This window comes from Suillus plorans (assembly GCF_016647745.1).
Source record: "Suillus plorans strain S12 chromosome Unknown HD556scaffold_58, whole genome shotgun sequence".
Taxonomy (NCBI): domain Eukaryota; kingdom Fungi; phylum Basidiomycota; class Agaricomycetes; order Boletales; family Suillaceae; genus Suillus; species Suillus plorans.
Genome location: NW_024537442.1, coordinates 215,399 through 239,670, shown reverse-complemented (window position 1 = coordinate 239,670; position 24,272 = coordinate 215,399). Strand labels below are relative to the sequence as shown.

Genomic DNA, 24,272 nt, shown 5'->3' with positions numbered 1-24,272 from the left:
ATGGCACCACTGGTCCTCGATACCAAGGGCATAAGAGACTTCACGCTTCCACGCAAAGTACGTATCGGGTCCAGTCAACTCTGGGATATGGTCGAGCTTTCCCATGTCGAAGAAAGACGAAAAATGTTACAGCGAGTCGCTGAAACAAGGGCGCGTGGCGGTATATAGCTCGATAAGATTTCGTTCAGAAATCGCGGCTCATAACCTGTTAGAAGCTAAGATACGAAACACGCTCAGTGTGTGAAGACAACGACTAATCATTGCTAGTACCTAAGATACGAAACACGCTATGAAGTTGTAGTAAGAGACGGCGGGAAGATAAGAGACAATGAACCATACCTCAGTGTGTGAAGACAACGACTGAGGTATGGCTGAACGAAGAAGGTGCGTATTATATATGTAATCCACGTGACGAATATAAAGAAGGAAAGTGCTATGGACGATGACGAACGATGACGAAGAACAGTGACGATGATAAAACTCAAGAGTGATGGGGAGCGATGCCGTCTAGACAAGATGAAGACGTCAATTATCAAGTGTAAATTATAGTTAAGCATGTCAGCGATCACTGGACAATCGGACCAGCACATCTTAGATCGCGTCAGCCTATTCGAGCCAGACGAAGTGGAACGCTCTTGATAATGGTCTGAGTTTCACTGTCTGCCTGCCAGTGGCGCGCGATTGAACGAGACTCGAGATTGTGTGATCAGCAAAAGACATGTGCATCACACGTCCGCGCCAAGCTCAAGCTTCAAAGCTTCAGCGCCTTGTATGCTACGACGGATGCGTACGTGACATGTGCAGTAGGACTGATTATGTAAAACTTCAAAAGTGTGAACCAAAACAAGATGTCGTTTGACTTGATTATGTAGCACTTGCGTTCTGGCAAACCGAATAGTGAGGAACTAGGTTGTCATTTCTTCAGCCATTCTAGGTGTTATTCTACGACTCGGAGTTCTCAGATCAAAAGTAGTGCAGATACTGTCAAGGTGCAAACGAAAACTGCTCAAAACTCCGTGTTTGAACTGTACAAGTAGCCGCGCACTGCGAGCGCAGCGCATCCATCGGAAGCATAGAAGACACTTAGTTCTTACTGGAGAGCTAAGTAAAGTGCGGTTGGGGATCAGGATTATTAGGTTGGACGGTATTACTGAAGACTTACCAGTAAACCAAGCACTTAGGCGGGCCTTCGTTTCCTCATCACTTTTGTCCATGGTGGATTGGTAAGATTCTACGGCTGCTCCAATTCTACCCGCCCTAAAGAGTGCCTGACATTGTTGCTGGTTCGCGTTTTGCCACAAGGACTCGAGGTCCCAACCAAAGAGCTGCAAAAACAAGCAGGTAAGCACAATATTGTTCAGTTGCATCATATCAACATACTATGACAAATTCCTCGTATGTAGAATGAATTGCCAATTTATAAAAAAAAGCACTGGCATTGACGGCGGCAGTGAAGTGGTGAACAGCTTCGTTGTAGCGTATGTTATCAAGGGCTGTTTTTCCTAGTCGAACACGTAGAGAGGCCTGATACGGAAAAGCAGAGAGATCAGTGCAAGTACACTACCTCGTCAAATAAACGATGCTCACTTCTACGACACGACAAGCAAGAGTATCGACATCGGGAGAGATAGCTAGCTCTTCGACGCGCAGCATTGCCTCTTCATGTTCACCCGCGTTAAACAACGCGATGGTCTGAAAATCGCAATGAAGCATGTATTATGATGTAAGATTTTTTTTACCTGCCTTGACCAAGAAAAGGAAATGAGTGTTCTTCAAATCTCCGTTGGTGAACGCTGACGCGAGGTCAAATGCTGTCCTCGCGGCCAAAACTTGCCTTTTCCCGCAGAGGGCAATGCCCTTGGAAATATGGCCTGAAAACGAGGGCTGAATTCTGACGGACTATGTCACCATAAAAGTTAGCCTTTGTAAGGAGAACATGATGGTTAAGTTGTTTACCTTAATTGCATCATGGAGCGCGCGGTCCCAGTAAGATTCTCGTGCCATAACAAATGCGCGGTTGGCATAGGATGTGTAATTAAAGGCATCATTGTCAATCTCTTGATCTAGCGCTATTTCAGCGGCGCGCAAATCACCAGCTATGCACGCATTTCGAACGTCCGAGTTCATAGTGAGGACCTGCATCCAGTCTGTTCGTATCACAATATAAGAGATAAAGGGTGAGAACATGCCTTGAAATCAGAGTAGGCTTGGGCCTTAGCATCAAAAGAGAGGTTTAGATGACGAAGAGGCACAAAAATGAAGGTAAATTACCTGGTGCATTAGCTGCTCCTTGGGGTCATCCTTTGAATCATCCTTGAGAACATTCTTTGGACGATCCTCTGGCAAAGCGTCCTCAAATACTAGCCACTCTGAGATTTTCTTATCCTGGTCTCCGCTGAGGATTCGCCTGTCATCGGCGGAGAAGGCGACGCACTGCACCTCGCTAGGGTGTTTGAATACGACAATGGTTCGTCGATCTGAGACACGCCAGAGTCGGATACGGTTGTCATCAGATGCGGAGGCAAGGAGAGTGCCGTTAGAGTTTAGGGAAATGGCCTGAATATTCTTGAAATGGCCCTTCCAGGGATCACCGACCTGCGTCCAGGTCGATGTATCCCACTCGCGTATGGTCGGATCCGTGGCACCACCCGCTGTAAAAAGCCGTGTACCATCGGGCATCCAGGCAAGCGAGTTACTGTGTGATTCATTGGTTACATTGCTTGTTTCAGTGGGACCCTTAAAGGTTAGGAAGTTTGCTACGCGTTCTCTCGTGCCCGAATTATAGATTTTGATAGTGTTCTGTATTGCAATCGCAAGAAGCTCGCCAGACGGCGAAAACCGGATGCAGCGGACATTTGTCTTTTGAAAGTTATGACCGCAAGTGATTGGATTTCCCAGCAGCTCCCAGGTTTTTGTGCACCACAGCTTTATCGTTCCGTCTCTTGACCCGGTCGCCAACACTGAGCTATCGGGAGAAAAGGCCAGCGATGGGATCCCACCGGAGTGGGCTTTGATGGCTTGAGTGAGAGATTCCCCGATGTTTAAATCCCACGCGATGAGCATCCCTTGTTCATCACCACTTGCTATCATGTGCCCATCTCGCGATACTGCCAATGCATTCACGATGCTCCACGAATGTCCCTCCAACCTTTTCAACAGAATACCTTCCTTCATGTCCCACAGACGAACCATATGCCACGAGGCCGTGATCATGCGTCGCCCGTCAGGGGAAACTGCGATTGCATTTGTGCGAAGTCTATCCTTTAAACCGTACTCATCGTGTTGTGCATAATCTTCGAACAATCGAAAGGGTGTGGGATTTAGAATGAGCTGCGCCATTTCTAAAAGTTGATGATTTTGAGGATGATCGAAGTGGACTTCACGGGGAGATTGTCATAGGGATCCTTAGTTTTATGCTGCTAGGCGCTCAAGATATGGTATCACTAATATCATAGGCGCCTTGCAGCTATGCGTTGGTTCCTTTATATTTCAATCTTCAATTGTAACAAGTCGACAACCAATATGATTCTGTTTATGCGCCTGAGGCTAGTGTTGTGCCCTAGATTCGCTTCAAAGATGCTAGTTCTCTCCAGTAAGGTCCCTGATCTAGCATTAACTCTATCTTGCTCCGGAGTTGCAGAGCTTCTCGAGGTTAGCATACGAATGTGTAGCAGGGCAGATTATATGTTGGCATGGCATAGGAGTCCAGTGATGTCCTAGAGCTTATGATAATTAGACTCGGGTATTGCATAAATAACAACTTACAAAGAAGTACACAAAACGCCAATCTCCAAGTAGCGCAAAACCACCCAACATCACTCGATGATCAAACACACCCATAGCCGTACACCCTCTGCCAATCATGTACATTCCCTTAATAGCTCCCTCACCTTCTAGTCGTCGATGATTTTGAGGATGATCGAAGTGAACTTTGCTGCTGTTTTACTGCGTCAGGAGCTTGGTAAGATGTGTATTAATATCGTGGGCGCACCTTGCTACTGATGAGTCGGTACCTTTAGATTTCAAATTTGAAAGTCGACAATCAGACACGTCTGGACCCTGCACGAACCGAACAGTGAGTACTTGAGTGGCGGCAGTGGTCCGAACTTCTTTCCGGTTAGCAACGACTGGCTGGGTTGCTGAGAGTGAGTGTGTGACAAGTGTGTCGGATGGGGCACACGAACTGACCTGCACAGTATCACATCGATTGGCATGTGCCGCATCACTGAGCCTGGCTAGATCACGAGCTGAAGCAAGGAGTGAGCTTGAGGGTATGTTAAAGTTGATGACAACATATGAGGATGGGGACGAATGGTAAGATGTCGGAATACTCCCTGCAGCGGCAGGCAAAAAGCTCTGCATGGATAGTACTGGTGCAACGGCCGCAGAGGTGGGTGACGTATTAGGTGCATGTGGTCCAGACACAGGCATGGCTGGTAGTGGTTCGGAATTTGTACAGGTACATGTTGAGGGCGCTGCATTAGTAGGATAATAGTAGTTATAAATGTGCTGGATTAAGCCCTGTTGTCCTTGCCAGGCGGCCTCGCACACAGTTGCTCAAACCATCGATAACAGAAAGCTAGCTTGAGTTGGAATGACATTCTGGCACTAGTAACTAGTTAGACTCGTAACCAGTCGACTGGTTGATCTCGGAGTGCAGGCGAAGCGAGGAGTTTGAAATTCGGCAGATGCCAGTATGCCGCTTTGGGTAACATTACTTGTTAACAACGCAAACTATTTCGTTCGTACTCACATATATAGCGTACAGTCTGAGCGAGAGCAGACGCATAACTTGTACTATATGATCGGAACTACCTCCGGCACGACCTGCACCTATCAAATTTTAAACTCCTCGCTTCGCCTGCCACGCCACTCCGAGATCGACCAGCTGGCTACACCACTCAAGCTTCAAGTATCCGTGGTAGTATACGCCAGGCTGGTCACGAGCCTAGACACTAGTACTGATCTGTCGCGGGCACCTTCTTTTCATATTTGGGTGGTGCTGCGACATAGTGCCCGCGACACCCGTGATGACCGCGACGCCCGTGACAAGGTGCTGCGACACTAGTGAACTTACTTGCTGAAAATAAACCAGTCTCTTCCATCCCAGACAAAACAATGAAGTCTATGCAGAGTTCAGATATGGTATATAAGCCGAAAGGACTCAGCTCATATGATCCTTCACTCGCACTACACAACCATACTCTGTAGTTGCTTGCCCTCTCCTAGGAGATCATGTTGACACTCGCCAACGTCACTTGGCTCGACATACTACTATGTCTTGCTTGTGCCGGAGTGTATTTGCTAAAGTGGGTTTTTAACACGAAGCACCCTGCACCATATCCTCCTGGTCCCCCGGGGTGGCCTCTCATCGGGAACATCTTAGACATGCATCACATCCGAGTCAAGCCCTGGCTCACCTTCGCTATGTGGGGCAAGAAGTATGGTGAGTACATACCGTTTCACCGATATCATGCATTTCAAGGTCTTGTCTGCAGGTAATATCTCGCACATCCAAGTTATGGGTCAACACACCGTGGTGCTGAACTCCGTCAAGGCTGCGATAGATATGTTGGACAAGAAGAGCACACTGTACTCTGACCGTCCTATTTTTCCTGTTGGCGGTGAACTTGTTGGCTGGAAACACAGCCTAGCCCTTGTCCCTGACGGTGACCGCTGTCGCCGGTACCGCAGGAACATCCATCGCGTGATTGGCAGCCGAGCCGCAGTAGGCATATACAGCCAGATCGAAGAGGTCGAGACTCGCCGATTCCTTAAGCGTGTGCTCACAAAACCCGGTCAACTACAGGCACATGTCCGACAGTATGTATTATTTGTCTTTGCATCAACGTGATCTTGATTTCTATAGCACCGCTGGTGCCATCATCCTGCGCATCTCTTATGGTTACGAAGTGATGAAGAATGACGATCCTTTCGTTGACCTTGTGGATCGCGCTGTAGTTCTATTCTCGCGTTTCACTCTTCCTGGTGCCTTTGTGGCTGATTCTATGCCATTTTGTAAGCTATATCATCCAGATGTTTGCTTCTATTTCCCTCACCATTTGTAGTGATCAAAGCCCCCGAATGGTTCCCTGGTGCCGGCTTCAAGCGCCTAGTCCGTGAATGGCGCGAGACCGTCGAAAAGATGGCTTTTACACCGTACAATTTCGTCAAGGATCAAATGGTGATCGACATCTGTAGTTTTGCGATCATGTGTAGAAGTTTAATTTTTACAGGCTGCTGGAATTGCCCCGGAGTCTTTTACTTCGAATCTGTTGGAAAATCGTACGTTGTCCATAGAAGATGAGAATGTTGTGAAGTGGTCTGCTGCATCTCTATACGCCGGCGGTGCCGACACGGTTAGTCCTTCCCTATCTATTGCTAATCAGAGTACTACCCTGCTTTCCTCAGACTGTTTCTGCGATCTACTCGTTCTTCCTGGCCATGACACTATTCCATGACGTACAGAAGAAGGCTCAGGCCGAAATAGATGCTGTCATCGGTCCTGATCGTCTTCCCTCCTTCGTTGACAGAGGATCTCTCCCCTATACTGATGCACTTGCTAAAGAAGTACTACGATGGAATGTTGTCACCCCTATCGGTCCGTGTATCTTGTTTATCACATTCTTCAGTTGCTGAAGGGTATCAGGTGTCCCCCACCGTGTCACTGAGGATGACATTCATGACGGGTATTTCATTCCAAAAGGTTCCTTAGTAATACCTAACATTTGGTGGGTACACCCATTCTCCGCATTTGATATTTTAACAAAATGTAATGTAATGACAGGTTCATGCTCAATGACCCGCAAACATATCCTAGTCCCTTGCAATTCAACCCTGAACGATTTTTGTCTAATGATGGAAAGAAGCCTGAGACCGACCCCCGCAAAATCTGCTTTGGCTTTGGAAGACGGTGAGCACAGAGTTGGTTACCTGTGGAATGCTAACTTTGTGCTTCGCAGTATCTGTCCAGGTATGCTCAACTCACAGAAAGCGCCGATAAATATTCTGATGTTTCTTGTTTGTGATGTATAGGTATGCACCTCGCTGAAGCCTCCATCTGGATCTCCATCGTGATGTCACTGGCCGTGTTCGATATCTCCAAAATTGTCGAGAACGGTGTTGAGATCACTCCTGAGGTTGATTGCTCATTAGGCACGATCAGGTATGTCACATATCTTATCGCATCCAGCGCTGGTCTGGATAGACACGATTTCAGCCATCCGAAGCCCTTTAAGTGTTCTATTAAGCCCCGCTCTGCGAAAGCCGTCGAGCTTATTGAACAGGATGCTAACTACTAAGGGTGCGAAGATGAAACCCACACATGAAGGTAATTGAGTGCCACATCACATTATCGTACATGTCTAGTTCAAGTTTATTATGTATGTTCTAGTATCAATCGAGCTCGCTGTCTTCATTACCTCCCTGCCATTGATCAAGCATGTATTCAACTTCGTCCAATAGCTGCTGCTAGGAAGTACACTGCTTTGATACGTTCATGCTATCTTTGAAATACGGATATCGTGAATTATGGTATACAAAATACGGTGACCAAGCCATCCAAAAATATGCGATTATCGTCTTCCAAGCCCACTCAGGCCCCGTACAACCTGTAGCTCACCCCGACGCAGAATATAGTGACCACCTTCGATGCAGGCTACGGCATCCACGACAACGAAATCATGGCACCTGTGGTGGGCAGAGAAGGAGCAGCTATGAGACCTACGGGGCCTGCACCGACAATAAGCACGGTTGTGTTCTTGGGGAGAGACATTGTCTGCTTGGAGGAGTAAAGTGACTGGGACGATGAATTAGCTTCAAATGGCTCTTGCACCTGTTATGTAAGGTCACCGATATACAGATTACCCTAGATTCGTTATGAAGGATGATTTGCTATCCCGCACGCCTGATCAGCCGCTGAACAGACATGGATTACAACGTAGTACTCCGCACGGACTGCAACTGTCGGAAAACGTGTAGTCAATAACCAAGCTGGACTCAGACTGACTAAAGTTGTCCCATCTTGGTGAACTTGACGATTCGATTTGTCCTGAGAGGGGTCTGGTCTGATCCGTTTACAACACACAAGGTGCCCCGAAGGTGGAACGTCATACAGGTTATCCTGGCGTATGGTACGGTGGGTCCTGCTCAAGTTCTGGTCCGTTTCGCGTGATGAAAGGCGATGAAACGGGGTGAAGCGACGATGCTTAAGCCTTGAGCGCTCATATCTCTTGGTGCTGACTACAAAACATCAGTGCGCAACGCGCTTCTGGATGATGAACCAGTCTGTGAGACGGAGGATCTCGAGATGGAAAACGGGTGCGTCAATAGTGGAGAAGGCCACAACCATGGAATCCCGTCGATGGCGAGCACACAGCACGGATAGGAGGCTTGGTCCACTTTGATGCTTGATAAGAGTTATTGAGACGAGTAAACAGTCATTTGAAGGACGGTAACCGGTCACGCACGGCGATGCTCGACTTCCAATTTCTTGTCCTCGTGTCGCTGCGACTTTCGTTCTTCACCTCAGGACAAGAGTTCGCGGGACAGACGACGACGAATGTCTGCGCCATACTCGCATTCAAGAATGGCAGAACCGTAATGAGTGTCTGGCAAATCACAATGGATTACTGAAAGGAAAGTACGTAAGCCATACATCGCTAAGACACTGTACATGGGCTGCAAATACATAGCGCATTCACGGATATGGCAAGTCAGACCGTTCCTAGTCTTATTACGAGACAGAGCATTGAAGACTGTGCGGCCACTGAGAGGTAGACACTGCATCAACAGATAGAGCACACAGGCAACAGAAAAAGTAGACCACAGAACACAAAAGCAATCGAGCAAGTCATGACCACATACATGACAACCTGTCTAGAGTCTACACACACGGAGTGGAAGAAGGGCAAAAGTTGAGGCCTGACGTCGAACCAGAGTGTCAAACCAAGACCGAACTGTGAGATCTTGAGAATGGAATCACCTTGTACTACAGTCACCCCGCTGAAGCGTGCCCAAACATTGACCCGTGGGAAACGACCAAACAAATTACAGCCACACTCAGCCACACTATATGGTACTACGTCGCACGACGCACATTGTAAACGTACGACTACATGATGTCAATTGATAATAACATTTCTTACAAAATTGGCTTCCTCCTTTGTTCCCACTATCTCTCTGTTACCTCGTTCAGTTCCAATAAACGTCTATCTTCAAGCCTGAGGTACTCATTAGTATGAGTGGTGACAAGCTTTTCATCGAAGTCTCGAAGGCGGATGTTCTCTCGTCCATGCCCTCGCGACAACGCAACACACACGTTAAATGGTGTAAGTTTTCCACTTGGTGGTTGTGCAATATCAACAATCGTGTTGCTGATTGTTTGACCTTGCGATCGGTAGTCTGTGAACGCATATGCTGGTGTTAATGGCAGTTGCACCCGTATCACAACTTCTTCGCGGCCACCAATCATAATGCGGAATGTCCGTTGCATGGGACCAATGGCAGAATACCGGAGTCCAGATTCTCCAGGACTTTGGCTTTGGTACGGTTCAACTTGATGAGAACATATGCCGGAGGACAATGCGCGGCAACTCCAAAACAGCTTTTGCCGACGAAAAGTTTGACTCACGCTCGTCTAACACAATCTCCACTACTCGCATCTGCTTCGTAGCAACTGCAAACTCTCACATTCATCTCAACCTTAAACAGTCTGAGGGCCACATTTGTTGTACTAATATATTGTACGACAACAAAATTTGCGCAGCTTTTCTTGTACTCCGCCAGCTCGCCCCTCTCCAAAGTAGTATGGTTTCATGTAGTGTACCACCAATGATTAATGATGTACCATTAGTATACGACATGTTCAATGAATGCCGATAAATACGTCGATAGTACACAACATTCAAGTTCAAATTTGTGCCAGTGGGACAAGGTTCCTGCCGGCGAAGCTCGGCCCTTTCTAGTTTGGGACACAAACGCGAAACTATGTATAGCTAGGCGCGCGCATAGTCTCCAGCCGCCTTAATGTCTGAGAAGGGAATGTCATTATTCCCTTCTCAGACAAGGCAGCTGGTTCACGAGACTAGCGCGCGCAACTTGTTACATGCCATTTTCCAAACCTCTTCCAGAATGGCGGAAAGCCCAGGTGCCACGTCCATTCGAGCGTTTGAGGATCATCAAGGCAATGTTCTCGCAATCGCGGTCTCCCCTGATGGAGGTCGTATGGTGACAGGCTCGAAAGACAAGACCCTTCGTCTATGGGACTTGAAAAATGGCCTTATCTTGAAAAACATGCAGGGAAATCGTGACTGCGTGTGGGCAGTGGCAATATCACGAGACGGGCAACTCATCACAAGCGGGGATGACAAGGGAGAGCTCATCGTTTGGCACGGTGTCACTGGTGAATCTCTCACCGCCATTAAAGCTCACTCCTGGTCGATCTTCTCGATGGATTTTTCTCCCAACAGCAAAGTACTGGCAACTGGTTCACGCGACCAAACCACGAAGCTTTGGTGCACCAAAACGTGGAAGTTGCAAGGAAATCCAATCGCTTGTCGTGCAGTTGTCTACTGCGTTCGGTATTCGCCAGATGGCGAACTTCTTGCCATCGCGACATTCAGTGATATCCAAATATTGAATACGCGCACAAGGGATTGTATCGCGAACTTTCGCGCGGCGATCAGTCCAGCAAACAATATCTCACTCGTGTGGACGCCTGATGGCAGACAACTTCTCTCAGCGGGTTCTGGTTCTGATCCCACCATACGTTGTTGGGATTCATTAACCTGGAATCAGGTTGATAATCCTTGGAGCGGGCACACCAAATTTATCAACGCCATTGCCCTAAATTCTGCTGGTACGCTCGTTGCCTCTGCATCTCATGACACCTATGTCCGTCTCTGGCGTCTCTCAGATCGACGAACCCTTTCCGTATTCAAGCACTCTGGTGCAGTGTGCTGTGTCACCTTCTCCGCAGATGGAAAGCACCTCTTGAGTGGAGGTCATAATAAAAAAGTCTTAGAGTGGACAGTACCCGAAGACGCTTTACCGGTGGACGTTCCCATGGAACATTCATTGAACATCGTAAGACCCCTTATTTTTACCCTCTCGGCAGCTCAATTTGTGCAAGGACACTTTGCGGCGAGACACCCCAGGTGGTCAGCGGAACAATAAGGTAAGTTTGCACTGACTTCTTGTCCCTTTGTCCTATTCCCTAATTTTCATGTAAAGCCTCGAGCTTTAGAACCTAAGGTATGTCTTTCATCCTCGACTGTGATCACACAACGTGACCATGTTCCACGCAGATCCTCTTTATGAATACGACAATACGCAATGCGTGCTTGGTTGGAGACTTGCATATTGCTGAAGCGATGCTAACAAAGGAGATCGACGCCGATGGTAGCAACTATAACACCTATGCCAATCACTCCGTCGTTATGGCGCGAAAACTTGATTGGGATTGTGCTCTTGTTGATGCATGCAAGGTGAGATACCACAACTCTCCACTTCTCCAGACAGACTAATTTTCGTGGTGACACAGTCCGTGAACATTCAGCCCTCATTATCGGGCTTAATCTCGAAGGGTATTGCACTCTGCGGGAAAATGCAATTTGAGGACGCGATGAAAGCATTTGACCTCGCGTTCACGTTCACGAACGAAGATTCAAAGACTGTTCATTTACTTCTATTGATCAAGGCAGGTTTAGTTTCACTCACGTACTACCTCTTTCATTCCGAATTTCAGGCCATCGCACTCTTCAATGCAAATCAACGAGTGGACGGAATGCAGCGCCTTCAAGAACTTGCCATCACTTGTCCTAATGTCGATAATATTGCGTATGGCGTCGTAGAAGTGAGCATATACATTCAACAAAATCCAGGTTCTTGCGTCGATTGACAGTTAATTCGTACTTTAGGCTTATCTTCTTGTCCGACTTGGTACCGGTGCCTTGGATAGTGGGCATCACAACGAAGCTGCTGACCGTTTCGCCGAAGCTGTTCATGCCATTGGCTTTTCGTCTGAATCAGCCATTCATTCTACGTATGAGGACTTCGTTGTGGTACGTTGATGTGATGCAACCGAATGTGCTTTACATGCCAAATCACCTGCTTTATACAGCTCTTCGGATGGGACCTGAAGTCCTTGTGGCAAACTGCACACCAGAAATGGTGTGAGGCACTTCTTTGCGCGGGTAGACTTATCGAAGCTGTTAGATCATTTCGATATATGATGGATGCGAGCGATGAAACTACGAAGGCCGCTTGCCTTGATTGGTCCATTGGCAAGTTTTCCGCAATGTCACACAGATTACAATCCTTATTCACATTTAACTCAGCGTTTAGGCAAAATTGCAGTGCGCGCTATGCTGCCAATTTAGATGCTGCTCTCGTTGCGAGCGGTAATGCCGTCCTTGCTGCAGGTGGAGATGCCGCCCTCGCTGCAGATGATTATGACAGGGCTATTGAACTATACTCGGCAGCGATTGACCTAGATTCTGCAACCGATACCATTTATGCGAATCGCGGTGTGGCCAAGTCGAAAAAAATGCTATGGGAGGGTGCTATTGTCGATGCGCAAGCGGTGCGATTTCATCTACCGTTTTGTCGCCAATGCTCATTTTGGCGATACTTAGGCCATCGAACTCAATCCTTCATCTTATCGTGGATACGAGGTGAAACATATGGCGCTTTGTGGCGCACAACGCTACGATGAAGCAATCGAAGCCTTCCAAAACATGCTATCCAAGTTGGAACATTCCCCCGACATACAAATACAAAGTGAGCGCTGAGCATGTGACTTATACGATAGGATACTTAACTGTTTATCCAGAGCTGCGCCAGCAGTACGTCGATCGATCTGACGTGGAAGTTACTATTCGAGAGATTATTGAATCTCAACTTGAGAACGCCCCGCTTCGTCTAATTAACACCTCCAGTGGGCGCTTGTGTGATCGAAAGGCGCAGATAAGCGCCTTTGAAACGAGCACAGAGTACAAGGAGCTTGTGTCGTCAACTACGAAGCATGCAGACCTTCATAAAAAGCGCATCAAAGACGTGGTGGCGCCGTACTTCCACTATGTTACACTATCACATAGGTGGGACAGAAAGGAGCCGCTGCTGCGGGACATCCAGGAGGAAGACGTGTACAGGTTGGATCCAGTTGATAGTGTCGTCAAGTTGCAGTCATTCTGCAAAGCTTCTCGTGATGCGGGATATCGCTGGGCGTGGAATGATACATGCTGCATCGACAAGAATAACAATGCAGAGGTGCAAGAATCAGTCAACTCCATGTTTATCTGGTATCACCACTCAGCTCTCACGATTGTCTACCTTTCGGATGTTCCGCCTTCATCCAAGTCTGGTGCATTGGCGAAGAGTGAGTGGAACAGGCGAGGATGGACCTTTCAGGAATTCGTGGCTCCCAAAGTCGTGCTCTTTTACCAGAAGGACTGGACCCTTTATCTGGACGACCGCTCCCCCAACCACAAAGACTCTGTCGCTATCATGAAGGAGTTGCAAGATGCGACAGGCATAGATTCGCGTACCCTCGTCGCATTCCGTCCAGGGATGAGCGGTGTCCGAGAAAAACTCCGATGGGCGTCGATGCGTGTCACCACGATACAGGAAGATATTGCATACTCATTATTCGGCATCTTCGGCATTCACCTACCCGTTATCTACGGTGAGAAGAAGCAGAACGCTCTCGGGAGGCTCTCGCAGGAGATTGTAGCTCAGTCGGGCGACATCACTGCGCTGGACTGGGTCGGACGATCATCCGAGTTCAATAGTTGTCTGCCAGCCGAAATCACCTCGTATACAGCACCGTCATGCACCCTACCATCTTTGTCTGAAGATCAGTTTCAGGAAACTATCTCCTCGCTGCGGAATACCGTGTCTGTAGATTGGGCTTCAAGATTGTACAGCGCGCTTAACAACTTGAGCGCGCCCCGTTTCTCTCAACGTCGGCTTCATCTGCCCTGTATCACATTCACTGTCACAGAATCCAGACGGAGGCGTGATCAAGGCGAGAAGACGTATTTCACCTATGAAGTCAAGGCACAAGGACTTCATGATCTGCTGATCACCACAGAAGATAAGCTGGTTCAATTTTCACCAGCAAAGCCCATCCTGCAGACATTCTTGCTAGTCTATCCGTGGAATCGGCGCCTCCTCAAGTTGCCTGACTTCGCAGAACCGTCTGATATTTGGGACAGTACGCAGAGCGAGGAAAGTTTTGAGGACGATATGCAGAGCGAGGAAGATTGCTGGGAGGATACGCAGAGCGACAAAGATTGTTGGGACGACACGGAGAGTGAGGAAGGTTTTTGGTCCGCGCCTCAGTCTCCATCACACGATTTACCCGTCAAGCTTCCTGAAGAATGTTGGACTGAATCAGAGTCTCACTTGCAAGCGTTGCAATTGATTGTTCGTCTTGGACAGCCTTTTGGCGCATTTCTACTAGCGCAGCAGCGTGGCGGAGAATACAAGAGAATCGCGTCAGATCATGATATCATTGCACAAGTCGAGGACGTGGCTTCCATCAACGAGATGATGGACATCAGGACACTAGAGATACTGTAGTGTCTATCTTACCCTCTACTTATATTGATGTATCTTTTGTAGACTGTTAGCCAAATTATCTACTCTGGTTGACCACTGTCCATCGAGGATGTATTTTACATTATTAGAATGCTGGCGAGGGTACACCCTAAATGGACCTTCGTGGCTTCGAGTCTGATCCATATCTATGATCTTCGATTGCTATTTGAGGCGGCGCTTACGAAAATTTGGCAAGGGATGCTAATTTTTAACTTAGATCGCATTGAAATCTGGTACGCAACGACAGTGGCGACCCATCGCTATCTGCGAACTTCTATGCTGTTCCATTTTGAAATGCAAGACACTAGGGCTGCCGAAGCATGGTTGACCCGTTTCGCTTGGTATAAAGTACGAATGCAGACTTCATAACAATGACGTGAATAACAATGCTTAGCGTTAGCAATACATGGAGGAAACACACCTCGGGTAGATCGACTATAGCCATAGGTCCCAGTAACGGAGCACAATCTGTCAAATCGAGCGGCTTTCCCACTGGGGACAACGAGGAGATTTAGGTGTTTCTTGTTGTAAACATGCATAAACGCACCCATTTGTTCTGCCATGGCGTAGGCTTGTAGATATAACGGTCCACTGATTGTGAATATTTTATTCTTTCTGCAAGGGGTGTCATCAGCTCAGTCACTAAGAAGTCGCACAGGAACAGACGGGAGTGTGCCCAAATCAACGATAAGCAGACGTTGACCGTCTTCTTCGGTTAAGCATAGAGCAAGCCTGGTATCCTCGTATTCATTCTTGATTATGAAATTGTCATTGGCAAATGCAGGTGTAATTTGTGCAGTCTGCTGCAACACATCGGAGGCGACCGTGACTCGTCGGTCACCGTGCTTATCCCCGAAATCGGTTGAGACATATACTTGTTCTGCAGTGATGCTCCTGTTACTATCATGGACGTTATGTTCAGTATAAGGCGAAGGAGGAAAAGCTAACTTCCAATACAGTCCGCCTTCCTTCTGCGCCAACTTGAGTACGATTTCGCCACCTTTCTTCAGAAAGTAACGTGAAAACGGGCAATCGGGTAACACAATTTTTGCCATACCGTAAGTGTTTCACTAAGCTGGGGGATCAGGACACCATTTTCCTTTTCCTTGACTGTGCAAACGGCAATCCTTGAAATTTCCATCAGTCACATGGAATAAGGAAATAATGATACCCCTTTACTCTGAGTGTATAGTAACTGAACGGTATGTAGTGCCTGTCACAGCAGTGTGTTAAGTACTCAAGCCGAGTTCGGGAAAGATATTATTTCACTATAGGCTGGGAACGTAAGGATCTGGAACAATGACACGTCAACTACTTGTCTTGACTCTTTACCATGCTAGATTACGATGGTGGCTGCGTACCTTCCAAGGTATTGGACTAAAGCTATTACTCGTCACGCTCTTCCTATTCCCAGGCGACGGAACAAGTGTGATGACGACCTGCATGAAAATCAGAAGTTAGTCTTGGATATTAGTAGATAGCATGCAAATGGAGCGTACATCTGTGTTTCGGGCCAGTTTTGTGTCACGTTCTGACACCAATGTACGAACACTGAATTCGGTTTTGCTTACAGTAGTGATCTGCGGATACATGCAGGATATCTGGACTGATATACAGCAACTTGGCCTCGACGAAGCTTTCGCTTATCTTGGTCTGATCAAGACGCAGAACAACCAGTCTATCATGCCATCATGTGACGCTGCTGTAAGTAATTACGTTCCAGTTCGAATTGATCTGTACAAGTGGCTAGACCGACCAGTATGTAGGTCACCAGTCTAAGAGAGTGTGTCGAAAAAGGCCAACTCTGACTGTATCTCATTGTGTGATGTTTTTCAAAGTCCGCATGATTTTGCCCACTTGGTCTGCAATGTTCTCAAAGAACACCGCTTTGGAACATTTGATACTTTTATGTTTATCCTATCTTTGAGAAAAGAAATACAAATGTCGTATGAAAAACATGGTAACCAAGTCATCCAAAAATATGCGATTACCGTCTTCCAAGCCCACTCAGGCCCCATGCAACCTTCGACTGCACGCAGTCAAATCCGCCCAATATCCGTAGCACCAGATCGCGGACGGAGGCCCCACTGACCGGCATCCACCAAGCATATGGATCGTACGCAAGGCTTGCGAGATTCGAAAGTGTCTTGGTAAAGCCGATGATTTCTAGTGCTCGTGCGTGACGAGCATCCGCAATTTCCTGCAAAATGGCGTCATCCCCATCGGGATTCTCTGCAGAAGCTTGAATATGCTTTGTGATAGCCTCTGTAAGGAAGATCGCGTCCCTCATGCCCAGGTTCATGCCCTGGCCGCCAGCAGGGGAATGTATATGGGCTGCATCGCCGACTAGAAAAATAGCGGCTCCAAAACGCGTGAAGATACGATCGGCGATGGCGGACTGGCTTCTGTGACGTGTGGACCAGACCAACTGATCAACTTTGACAGGTCTCGGGTTAAGGGACGGATCTGATGTTATACATGCTGGCCCGTATGTGTCAATCAACTTCTGGATGTACTCTTTTGGTGGAGCATGGGGGGGCTCTCCGTTCTTTCTAGGTATGGCACAAGCTACGCGAAATATTGATTTCGTAGTGGGCTTTTCATCTCCCGTGAGCTCGGCATTGAAGCTGTTGCCGAACGGTGCAAAAAAAAAGAAATTGCCTGAAAAAACCGTGCCGCTGAGGTAGCCTTCGAGGGTGAATGGATCGACAGGTTCAGGCTCAAATGTGACATCTGCAGAGACCATTTGGACCAATGAGTTTTCGGCTGCATTTGGGCCTTCTGGGTCAGAGAACCCCATACCGGCGATGGTACGAATCTGGAAATGGTCATCAGATATTCCACCAAGCCAAGCTAGCGGTCACTGAGGTCTCACAATTGAGCGGGCACCATCTGCGCCGATAATATATCTAGCTCTGATAACTTGACCGTCCTCAAAGGACACGTCGGTAACGCGAGGGTCCTTCTCGTTCTGTTTCATTCCTACTACCCTGTGCGGACGTTGCACTTGAACACCAAGGCTCTGCAATTTCTGCCCAAGTACAAGCTCCGTTACATTTTGAGGGATATAGAGCGCGTAAGGGTGGGCGGAATATTTCTTTAAATAGTCAAATTTGGCCTCAAAGATTTGCGAACTACGGGATGTGATTTTGAAGCCCTTTCCCCTGATGGCTTGAGACAGTAAGCCATCTACTGCATCGATGCTGGCTAAAGCCTAAGATCACGAGAACATCAGTGGGCGTTCTTACGAACGCAGAGATAGCTTACCTCGACGGTTGCAGAGTGTATGGTGACCGCCCTCGATGCCCTCAGTCCTTCGACCATGGCATCCACGATAACGAAATCATGGCACCCATGGTGAACGAGAGAAAGAGCAGCTGTGAGACCCGCGGGGCCTGCACCGACAACAAGCACGGTCGTGTCCTCAGGAAGAGACATTGTTTACTTGGAGGAGTATATGATGTCAAAGTGACTGAAGATGGTGGATTGGTTCCAGGTAGCTTTTGCACCTGTTATTTAAGGTCACCGAATCGCGATACACGAGTTATCTTCACCCGTCATGAATGATGATTTGCTGTCCTGCACACCTCATCTGCCCCTAAATGGAATGGACATTGCAGTACAAAGTATCCCGAATGGATTACAACTGTTGGAAGACGTGTAGTCAATGATAAAACTGGACTCGGTGTGATTGAAGTTGTCTTGACGACTCGATTTGTCTTGAGAAGGGTCTGATCTGGTCCATTTACAAAATTACAACGCATGCGTTACCCCGCAGATGAAACGTTTATCCTGGGGTATGGCATGGGTCCTGCCAAGGTTCTCGTCGGTTTCGCGCGATGAAACAGCGTGAAGCGATGCTTAAGCGGTTAGTCTTAAAGCTTGAGCTCTTGCCAATGTTGACTACAATACCATTAGTAACGCGTCCGATAGTATCAGCCCATTACTCGTTTTGAACATAAAACCACGTCACAAGGACGGTTCCCGGTCCTGAGGGTATCTTCAAGGTTTGACTACGACCATGGCCAGGTGACTGTAGTAACTTAACAAGAATAGCGTGCCAAACCTTGCAAAACAGTCTTGATTCACGCCAAAATTAATAATAGCACTGCATGCGAGACGGTACCGAGAGAACGTTGAACTAGATGTGAGTCGTCACCAAGTTTTTAATACCTAGGACAACATGGGCCCATCAAGAATAGACCTACGACTCAAGCAACATCCTCATGGCCTCAAATACACTAGCAACCCAGTTCAAAGCCCATCTAGACGACTTTCAGATCTCCCTGGAGCCCAGCGCGCTCAACTACCTCACATCCATGCTCACCGTCATGTCCATGTCCGATAAAGCCAAGGACATACGAGACGCCACGGAGATGTTTCTTGACGAGGCTGAGGTGGACCCTGAGAAGATCAACCAGTTCTATGCTACCCTTGGCAAGGGAAATGTGAAGACATCCTCAGGGTTTGCGTTCAGCTTTCACTTTCTCGTTTCGAGTCTGATGTAATAGTATCGATGAAGGACTTCGATGTCAGTATCAGCGCCTAGCCCTTCCACGGATGATGCCCCGCCTCTAGACCAACCGAAACCTATGTCATCTATCGAGGCCCGTCGCATGAAACGCACGCAAAAGAAGGCTGCTGCTGCGTCTGCCTCCCCATCACAACCCACAGAAGCAGAGCCCAAAATTGTAGCAACTGCCCAGCAGAGCCGATTTCACCGCGAGACCCTCGAGACATCGTCTAAAGACATTGACATGCATACCGTCAACATTAGCGTCAATAACCTTGATCTCCTCGTCGATGCGCATCTGCGGCTCAAGGATGGAGTGCGATATGGTCTCGTGGGGCAGAATGGGGTCGGAAAGACGAGTCAGTGCTCTCTGTTGTTGTACATAAACGTGCTCATACATGGACAACACAGTGTTGATGAGATGCATGGCGGATAATATTCTTGCTATGCCAAGCAATCTCAATATCCTTCACATCGCGCAGCTTGAGACCTTTGACGAGAACACCACTGTGGTGAATGAAGTACTTGAAGCAGACAAAGAATGCACGAAGGCTTTGCATGAATATGAAGGTAAACTGTCTCTTATACAGTTTGCGCAAGCTAAAACCCGCTCTTATAGTCTTGCACGCAATACTCGGAGATGCACCTCAGTCCACCTCGTCAAACACCGCCCAGCTGAATGTTGCACTTCACAGCATTCTCATTTCTCGAATGGAAACCTGCGTGATCACCGCACAACAACTCGCACAGAAACGCTCTGGCACACGCGGACATGATGCCCGTCAGGCGCAGCTCGCGATAGAAACTGAGTTCGCTGCACTGAAGGCTCAGGATCCACAAGTCTACATCTCATCTAACATGGCGACGGAACTCATTACGGACGTCTTTGATAAATTCGCGCTGATCAATTTCGATGCGCGGAAAGCAAAGGCGAGGAAGATCCTGCGAGGGCTTGGATTCGGGGAGGCTGAAATCGATGCCAGGGTACAGACCCTGAGCGGTGGATGGCGGATGCAGATTGCACTTGCAAAGGCGCTATTTGTTAGCCCGGACATCCTCCTACTCGACGAACCAAGTAAGTCATTTTATATGACATGATGTCCACTTATTCATGGTTCCAGCGAACCACCTTGACCTGCCTGCGATCCTCTGGCTGCAAGAATATCTGATCAATGAAACAGCGGGGCTGACACTTGTCATTGTATCTCACGACCGGGCGTTCTTGAACGCGGTGACGACGGAAACGATTATTCTGCGGGACAAGATGTTGAAATATCACGCGGGGTCGTTTGCAGATTACGAAAGTACAAGCGAGGAGCAGCGAGTACGGAAGCAGGCTCTGATGGATACGCAGGCGAAGAAGCGAGCGAAGCTCGTAGCAAGCATCCAGCACAATGTGCAGCAGGCTCGTGCGACAGGGGATGACAAACGGCTCGGGCAAGTGGCAAGCCGGAAGAAGAAGCTCGAACGCCTTGGAATGGAGAAGACGGAGGACGGGAAGCGGTTCAAGGTGTCTTATTGGGCCGGGTATCACACGTCAGCGCGCGCGGAGATTGAGATTGAGAAGGCCTTGAAGACGGCGTCGATCAAGATTCCGGATCCTCCTCCGTTGCGGTACCACGGATCTGTGTTCACTGTGAAGGATGCATCGTTCCGCTATCCAAATTCGAGCAAGGATGTACTGACGAACGTCAGCCTGGATGTCGGGCCCCATGCTCGCATAGCGCTTCTCGGCCCGAATGGGTGCGGCAAGACAACGCTACTAAACATGATGGTGGGCGTGACGCAGCCGACAACAGGAGAAGTATACCGACACCCTTCGCTCCGCATCGGCTACTTCTCACAGCACGTTGTCGATCAGCTCACACTAACCCGTACACCCATTGAAGAGATGCGCTCCCGGCACCCTGGGCTTTCAGAACAAGAGTGTCGGGCGCACTTTGGCACTGTCGGCGTGAGTGGGAATACCGTTCTGCGGAAAATCGCAAACCTCAGTGGAGGACAGCGGAACCGCATTGCGTTTGCGATCATTCTGTATGATGCACCTCATGTGCTTGTGATTGATGAAATCACGAATCATTTGGATATGGGTACTGTGGATAGGCTGGTGGAGGCGTTGGAGGGCTTCGAGGGAGCTTTGGTGTTGGTGAGCCATGACGTATGGTTCATGAAGCAACTGATGGAGGGAGAGGACGATAATGATGATGATGATGAGAATGACGTGAAGGAGGAGAGGGCATTTTATGTTGTTCGGAATGGAGCTGTGAAGCGCTGGGAGAAAGATATGGATGGGTATGTCGAGGCGGTCATGAAGAGAGTCAGAAAAAGTGATAAGTATTAGTGGGTGTATACATTGTGTTACAATTCCGACCTGAAACTCTGATTCCTTGCTGATTCGCATACCGCAGGTGTACTTTTACACTATTTCACCTCGTTCTGCCCGGTCCTGCCCCTATAATGTTCTCCTTCTGTTAAGCAAACGTACTGGTTCGAAAACACAAATATGAGACAAGCAGGCATGATAATTCGGAGAGCACAGCAAAACATACTGTTCGCGCGAGCAGGTTTCTGCAGCATCTCTACATGATTTCAATCAGTCTCAGTTTTCCGACAACGACGCAAGACACACCAATATTCAACACATCGGTAAAATCCTGTTTCTCAATCGCCTCCCTCAAATCCTCTTGCAATCTCAAATTCTCGCACAGCGCCTGCATCGCTTCTTCCACGCGTGCATACCTCTGATCAAGGAGATCCGGGCATGCCGTTATGATAGCTGCGAGCAGTACGGTGGTGGCATAGATTGAGAACATGGGCGAAAAATGGATGGCTTGGGTGTTTTTGACGACATCGAGCTTGAGGAGACGCGCGTTGATTGATTTTAATGCGTCTTCGCTCAGCTCGAGTTTGATACGGGGAAGATTGGGTTGGTTGCGAGGACGGGCTGACATTTGGTGGTGAAGTTGTGGCCCCTATCTTTGTTATTGTGTCGTGATGACGTACAACCCCTGGGATAACCTTCAAGCGACCTAGCCAAACCTGGACGGAGCGTAGGTGGCAATGCAAACTTCGAAGATTCCTTGTCTTTGAACCATGTTAATGTTATGTTACAGGCGTAATCATTTGTTTTGTATACTAAGCGATGGTGTACGGGGAGGTTGGTGCTGTGGATGAGTGTTACCGAACCGATCAAGGCTCCGAGTTGGAACAGTACTCGGAAATCAAAATCTAATTTGATTGCCGGCTTTTTGATTGATTTCGCACCGTTTCACCTCTTGAGGCGTGGCCACATTTCCATTGCCATCATGCTGATTTTGGTGATACAAGGGCTGAACGGTGGTATATCTAGCACGAGCACTATCGTCATACATCACTGACATTCCCATTCGCTCACCCATCCCTCGAACATGACATACGTCTCAAATGATCGCAGTTACTGGCCGAATATCAATTTGGATATTTTTGTCAGCTATTGGACAGGTTTGTCGCATCAAGATATCCAGATCTAAAGTTGACTTGCGGTTTCGCAGTTGCCGCGGGCGTCGTGGTGGTATACGATTGGGGTGAGCAGCCTGGACAGTGTTCGAAAATCGCTGACGTTCTCATCATATTTCCAGTCTTAACACTCGGACAAGAGGTACGTCGATGTTATCGCTGGAGCAGTCAACTCCGAGTCGCTAAGAATGTCATAGATTGAACTCATCTGGGTGAGTGACAAGAGTTCCGTATCAGAAAGTGCATGCAATGAATTCGCGACAGAGACAACGCTGGTCTCTCATGACCGTGCTGTATTTGATTGTTCGTACCTCATGTCTTGCTTTAGCTTGGTGGCAACTTGGGCTGACTCAAAAATGTTCTAGATACGCTATATTGGAATACCGTATTCTGTGTATGTGTCGAGATTAACCAATTTGAATTGACACCGTGCTAATAGCTCATCTAGTGTCATTATTCTAGGTATGTCTCATATGCGCCATGTTCAATTCTTCTGACCGGCGGCACACAGGATTTGCGCCATTTGTCTCGCTGCCAGATGCAGTAAGTATTCCGCAACCATCTCATTCCGAGTCCCATCCAATCAATACACTTATCTGTAGGGGTAAGTGAGATTCCAACCATTGAACTCGGTTCAACATGATGAGTCAATAGGTGTAAGTTGGAGTGTCTGATACTGGTGTTCGCTAATTGGGTGTTTCAGGCACTATTATTGGCTATACACTAATTGGCACAGGTTCAGTTGTAACTGCCATGTTGGGCGGTGAGTTATCCGGCCGCGACACCTCTGTGATGTCGACTCGACTGAAACCTGATGCAAGTCATTATGATTGCTCGCTTACATGCAATGTATCAGGGATCTAGAACGATGCTCATCTTCTTTGTTATTACCTTTCTGGCTGTTACCATCCCCTGCGGAGTAATCTTGGCAATAGACCTCAAGTACGTTGTAGGGGGTAAGGCTTCGCTTGCTGACTTGAAGAACACAGCTCATTGGACAAATAACAGAGGAACTGATACTCTCCGGCAGGTATATGTGTGGTTATGTATATGAAGGGGACGCCCAATTTCTGCTCTCAATGCTTTGGATGCTCAACACTGTTTGGGAGGTCCTCGCACTGTGTCTTTCAGTTTGGGTTGCTGTGAAACACTTCCGTGAGCTGCGACGACTCGGCCCATCGACAGGATCGACCATCGGGGACTGTCTCAGAGTGCTGATACGATCTCACGTGCTTTATTTTGCAAGGTGAGCTCGTAATGCGAATGTGGTCATATTTGTCTGCTCAAGTTTTGCACATGTTAGCTTTGTTGGTGTCTCTTACCTTCAGCTTGTTGAACTCTCTCCAGAAATCTTGGTGTGCCGACCTGCGCCGATATCTGCGTATAACCACTGCTTATCATTTCTGTAGAGTTCATATTCTGTCGAAGCTCGAGTAGTACTCGATGGCTCTCTTCAAATTTTATTGGTCGTACAGATGTTTGTGCTGGGACCACGACTCATCCTGGGCGTTCGAGAATACCACGCCAAACTCGTGGCAGGCTCCGACACAGAAATCAGCATGAATTCAATTGTCTTCCAAGAGCTTGTACATGTATCAACTAGCAGTACTGTGTAGGAAAATACTTGCCGAGTGGAGGAGAAATTTGGCCGAGGATCCGTCGT

The 24,272-nt window shown here is 48.0% G+C and overlaps 9 protein-coding genes across 9 annotated transcripts; 4 read left to right on the top strand and 5 right to left on the bottom strand.

Annotated features, from left to right (window-relative positions):
* Window positions 1-895: 895 nt before the first annotated feature.
* Window positions 896-3,434, bottom strand: HD556DRAFT_1397521 (WD40-repeat-containing domain protein). The gene is made up of 7 exons (XM_041303728.1): window positions 2,272-3,434; window positions 2,190-2,213; window positions 1,957-2,136; window positions 1,744-1,899; window positions 1,588-1,692; window positions 1,381-1,524; window positions 896-1,325 (listed from the first exon to the last, which is right to left on the bottom strand). Exons 1-7 carry the CDS (start codon window positions 3,337-3,339, stop codon window positions 906-908), a joined length of 2,097 nt encoding a protein of 698 aa, XP_041156608.1. The 5' UTR covers window positions 3,340-3,434; the 3' UTR covers window positions 896-905.
* A 30-nt stretch (window positions 3,435-3,464) lies between these two features.
* HD556DRAFT_1397518 (uncharacterized protein) lies at window positions 3,465-4,661 on the bottom strand. The gene is made up of 2 exons (XM_041303727.1): window positions 3,992-4,661; window positions 3,465-3,937 (listed from the first exon to the last, which is right to left on the bottom strand). The coding sequence occupies exons 1-2, from the start codon at window positions 4,429-4,431 to the stop codon at window positions 3,733-3,735; spliced, it is 645 nt and encodes a 214-aa protein (XP_041156607.1). The 5' UTR covers window positions 4,432-4,661; the 3' UTR covers window positions 3,465-3,732.
* Window positions 4,662-5,235: 574 nt separating this feature from the next.
* HD556DRAFT_1243689 (cytochrome P450) lies at window positions 5,236-7,301 on the top strand (the record flags this gene model as incomplete). Its single annotated transcript, XM_041298398.1, has 11 exons — window positions 5,236-5,446; window positions 5,499-5,823; window positions 5,870-6,018; window positions 6,069-6,184; window positions 6,237-6,359; window positions 6,412-6,601; window positions 6,650-6,731; window positions 6,788-6,913; window positions 6,963-6,973; window positions 7,036-7,165; window positions 7,220-7,301. 11 exons carry the CDS (start codon window positions 5,236-5,238, stop codon window positions 7,299-7,301), a joined length of 1,545 nt encoding a protein of 514 aa, XP_041156606.1.
* A 1,871-nt stretch (window positions 7,302-9,172) lies between these two features.
* On the bottom strand, window positions 9,173-9,472 carry HD556DRAFT_1243708 (uncharacterized protein; the record flags this gene model as incomplete). The annotated part of the gene is made up of 1 exon (XM_041298401.1): window positions 9,173-9,472. One exon carries the CDS (start codon window positions 9,470-9,472, stop codon window positions 9,173-9,175), a length of 300 nt encoding a protein of 99 aa, XP_041156605.1.
* Window positions 9,473-9,922: 450 nt separating this feature from the next.
* Window positions 9,923-14,910, top strand: HD556DRAFT_777664 (uncharacterized protein). The gene is made up of 11 exons (XM_041311605.1): window positions 9,923-11,085; window positions 11,132-11,176; window positions 11,233-11,253; window positions 11,307-11,486; window positions 11,543-11,698; window positions 11,747-11,854; window positions 11,919-12,062; window positions 12,122-12,284; window positions 12,339-12,583; window positions 12,636-12,780; window positions 12,833-14,910. The coding sequence occupies exons 1-11, from the start codon at window positions 10,027-10,029 to the stop codon at window positions 14,581-14,583; spliced, it is 4,017 nt and encodes a 1,338-aa protein (XP_041156604.1). The 5' UTR covers window positions 9,923-10,026; the 3' UTR covers window positions 14,584-14,910.
* A 1,678-nt stretch (window positions 14,911-16,588) lies between these two features.
* On the bottom strand, window positions 16,589-18,039 carry HD556DRAFT_1433678 (uncharacterized protein; the record flags this gene model as incomplete). Its single annotated transcript, XM_041305243.1, has 3 exons — window positions 16,589-17,419; window positions 17,477-17,815; window positions 17,869-18,039. 3 exons carry the CDS (start codon window positions 18,037-18,039, stop codon window positions 16,589-16,591), a joined length of 1,341 nt encoding a protein of 446 aa, XP_041156603.1.
* Window positions 18,040-18,845: 806 nt separating this feature from the next.
* Window positions 18,846-21,443, top strand: HD556DRAFT_1493095 (P-loop containing nucleoside triphosphate hydrolase protein; the record flags this gene model as incomplete). Its single annotated transcript, XM_041308830.1, has 5 exons — window positions 18,846-19,072; window positions 19,124-19,473; window positions 19,526-19,684; window positions 19,734-20,189; window positions 20,236-21,443. Coding segments are annotated over 5 exons (2,400 nt in total), but the record flags the coding sequence as incomplete, so codon positions are not given.
* A 92-nt stretch (window positions 21,444-21,535) lies between these two features.
* On the bottom strand, window positions 21,536-22,065 carry HD556DRAFT_1446945 (uncharacterized protein; the record flags this gene model as incomplete). Its single annotated transcript, XM_041307177.1, has 3 exons — window positions 21,536-21,582; window positions 21,664-21,693; window positions 21,744-22,065. The coding sequence occupies 3 exons, from the start codon at window positions 22,063-22,065 to the stop codon at window positions 21,536-21,538; spliced, it is 399 nt and encodes a 132-aa protein (XP_041156601.1).
* Window positions 22,066-22,175: 110 nt separating this feature from the next.
* On the top strand, window positions 22,176-24,225 carry HD556DRAFT_1493076 (uncharacterized protein; the record flags this gene model as incomplete). The annotated part of the gene is made up of 12 exons (XM_041308829.1): window positions 22,176-22,594; window positions 22,645-22,677; window positions 22,732-22,751; window positions 22,807-22,821; window positions 22,874-22,912; window positions 22,975-23,003; window positions 23,058-23,071; window positions 23,121-23,152; window positions 23,466-23,565; window positions 23,618-23,855; window positions 23,913-23,964; window positions 24,019-24,225. Exons 1-12 carry the CDS (start codon window positions 22,522-22,524, stop codon window positions 24,223-24,225), a joined length of 852 nt encoding a protein of 283 aa, XP_041156600.1. The 5' UTR covers window positions 22,176-22,521.
* Between the last annotated feature and the right edge of the window lie 47 nt (window positions 24,226-24,272).

Coding starts and splice junctions, on each gene's coding strand:
- HD556DRAFT_1397521 (XM_041303728.1), bottom strand. CDS start 3,339: ATGGCGCAGCTCATTCTAAATCCCACACCCTTTCGATTGTTCGAAGAT. Junction 1,693..1,743: donor ATTTCCTTTTCTTGGTCAAG/GCAGGTAAAAAA, acceptor TGCGATTTTCAG/ACCATCGCGTTGTTTAACGC. Junction 1,326..1,380: donor CATACGAGGAATTTGTCATA/GTATGTTGATAT, acceptor TTGTTTTTGCAG/CTCTTTGGTTGGGACCTCGA.
- HD556DRAFT_1397518 (XM_041303727.1), bottom strand. CDS start 4,431: ATGCCTGTGTCTGGACCACATGCACCTAATACGTCACCCACCTCTGCG. Junction 3,938..3,991: donor ACCGACTCATCAGTAGCAAG/GTGCGCCCACGA, acceptor GCAGTAAAACAG/CAGCAAAGTTCACTTCGATC.
- HD556DRAFT_777664 (XM_041311605.1), top strand. CDS start 10,027: ATGTCTGAGAAGGGAATGTCATTATTCCCTTCTCAGACAAGGCAGCTG. Junction 11,254..11,306: donor CTCGAGCTTTAGAACCTAAG/GTATGTCTTTCA, acceptor TGTTCCACGCAG/ATCCTCTTTATGAATACGAC. Junction 11,855..11,918: donor TTGCGTATGGCGTCGTAGAA/GTGAGCATATAC, acceptor TTCGTACTTTAG/GCTTATCTTCTTGTCCGACT.